We start from the raw sequence: 2,087 nt of genomic DNA on the forward strand, positions 1-2,087 counted from the left end.
AACAAAATCTTGAAAGTGAAACCAACTTAAAATATATTTTAGTTTTTAGTTTTCATGTTGTGTTCCTTTCCCTGAACATTTCTTCTACATCTCTCCCACCTTCCTTCATCTGTTCTTCTGTCATCCTTCATTTCCCCTACATATTTCCTCACTATCACGAAAACAAGAATTTAAAACCAACAAAAGAACAAAATGGTTATCGAACGGAAACGGCATTGGAATTGAAAGCAGTGCAGGGTGCAGGGACACACACACACACATTTATGAACTGAAAGCAAACAATGAAACAAACCTGCGAGTAATGCAGGTGCTTAAATTAACAGCAGTGAAGGAGGGAACCGTGCATACATGAACTTGTGCTTACAACAAATTTTCTGCCATCATTTTCCCTCAAATTGAAAGCCAAGTTCCTGAAGACTTAATTTCCCTCGAAAGATATCCAAAAGTTGAGGCACGCTTCCTTGATAGCGAGTCACAAACTTACTTATAAAGCAACTATCAATGGTAATCAACAATGATGATATGGAATACTTTTTCTTCAGCAAGCCCTTCACCAACAGGACTCTAATGACAGAACACCTTGGAATGATCCTCCGCTCCAGACTAAGTGATAGAAAGTCGGGATATCTGGCGAGATATGCAGGCTGCCAACCCATCTTGTTTACAAGAAAATCCATTTTACTTCTTATATTCTTCTCTGACAGACACATACAAGTGGGTTTTTTTCTAAAAGCCAACAGGATCTCCTCTTCAGTCCAGCCACAGCTCTTGTAAACCTCCAATTTGTGCACCCATGTCGATTTGGTGATTGTCGCAATCACGTGGAGTCCATTGACAAATGTTAACGTCTTAGGCGTGAATCCCATACCGACGACCTTCTCCACATCTTTGTTAAAGTCATCAGGTTTTTGACACACTGACTCCGGGGTGACAGCTCAGTAATACAGAGATAGAGGGTTGCGGCACTTCAAGTGCTCTCAGAACTGAGAGATTTTGAGCAATATTACTTTGCACCCTATCACTCAAAACTCCCCACGAACGTGTTATAAGGTTCACAACTTTTTCATCACTGAGGAGTTCCTTTTTGAAGAGATTAAAACCAGGAACTAGAGCATTCTTCAAGCTGGCAGTCAAGAAAATAGGATTCCTACAGATGGCGAGAGCAATGCTCGTGCCTGAAGGCCTAGAGAACGCAAAAACTCAAGTTTCGGCAAAAGGATCTTCTCAGGGTCGGCTAAAAGCAGCCTTGGGACTTTACTAACAAGTTTGGAGATTTCGGAATCAGCGAATCCATGGTCTCTGAGAAGACCAAGGACAGAATCTGGTCTCTCTGTGGTTTCGAAGCTTACTTTCTTAGACAATGTAAGAGCCTTTTCTGCGGAAAATCCACATGAATTAACGAGATACGACACTGTAATAGAGCCTTCACATTCTTGTGCTTCATCTAATCCAGATTCTAACAACGGTTCTGATGATAATGATCTGCTAAAATGTGGTGGACTGAAAAGAAAAACAAACAACAACACCAAAAGGGTAATTCAGAATTCACACATTTCTGCAATTTAAGACGACGAATTCTAGGGTTTTACATTAGAAACCAAGCAATCAATTATTCAATCAAACAATCATAACCGCAGGAAGCAATGAAAAGCAAAAGCTGCGGTGGGAATTGAAACTTACTGGAGAGAAGCAGCATAGCGAAGCAACTGCCAAGCTCTTACAAAATTTGAAGCTTCTGAAGCTGCAGCTGCAATTTTATTCATTCTTCAGTACTTCCCAACGACAGTCTCCTCACCGTTACTCCTCCTATTACATCTTCATTAATCATTAGGGTGTTTGCGCAGGTCACCGCAGTCACTACACCCGGTACAAAACGCACCGTTTCGTCTTCTTTTGGTTCTTTTAAGGAGACTAAGGAGGAATTCACCTGGTTGTAATTATCATCAGCTGTCGTTATGTTACCCCGTTGTGTCATTGTTATTATAAAATGATGACAAACAAATGTCAAATAAACTATCATTCATGCTAATTCTCCTTTTTTAAGTGAAATTTTTTAGCCACTTATTATTACGATCAAATGAAATTCT

General features: G+C 40.1%; 1 protein-coding gene across 1 annotated transcript; it reads right to left on the reverse strand.

Annotated features, from left to right (window-relative positions):
• Positions 1 to 284: 284 nt before the first annotated feature.
• On the reverse strand, positions 285 to 1,817 carry LOC137712185 (transcription termination factor MTEF1, chloroplastic-like). Its single transcript, XM_068451306.1, has 3 exons — positions 1,681 to 1,817; positions 1,145 to 1,500; positions 285 to 934 (listed from the first exon to the last, which is right to left on the reverse strand). Exons 1-3 carry the CDS (start codon positions 1,761 to 1,763, stop codon positions 381 to 383), a joined length of 993 nt encoding a protein of 330 aa, XP_068307407.1. The 5' UTR covers positions 1,764 to 1,817; the 3' UTR covers positions 285 to 380.
• Between the last annotated feature and the right edge of the window lie 270 nt (positions 1,818 to 2,087).

This window comes from Pyrus communis, chromosome 13 (assembly GCF_963583255.1).
Source record: "Pyrus communis chromosome 13, drPyrComm1.1, whole genome shotgun sequence".
NCBI classification, from domain to species: Eukaryota; Viridiplantae; Streptophyta; class Magnoliopsida; order Rosales; family Rosaceae; genus Pyrus; species Pyrus communis.

Excerpts from the sequence above, each read along its gene's own strand:
- LOC137712185 (XM_068451306.1), bottom strand. The coding sequence starts at position 1,763 with ATGAATAAAATTGCAGCTGCAGCTTCAGAAGCTTCAAATTTTGTAAGA. Across the intron at positions 1,501-1,680 it reads CGCTATGCTGCTTCTCTCCA|TCCACCACATTTTAGCAGAT; the intron begins GTAAGTTTCAAT and ends TTTTCTTTTCAG. Across the intron at positions 935-1,144 it reads GCTCTCGCCATCTGTAGGAA|CTGTCACCCCGGAGTCAGTG; the intron begins TCCTATTTTCTT and ends TGTATTACTGAG.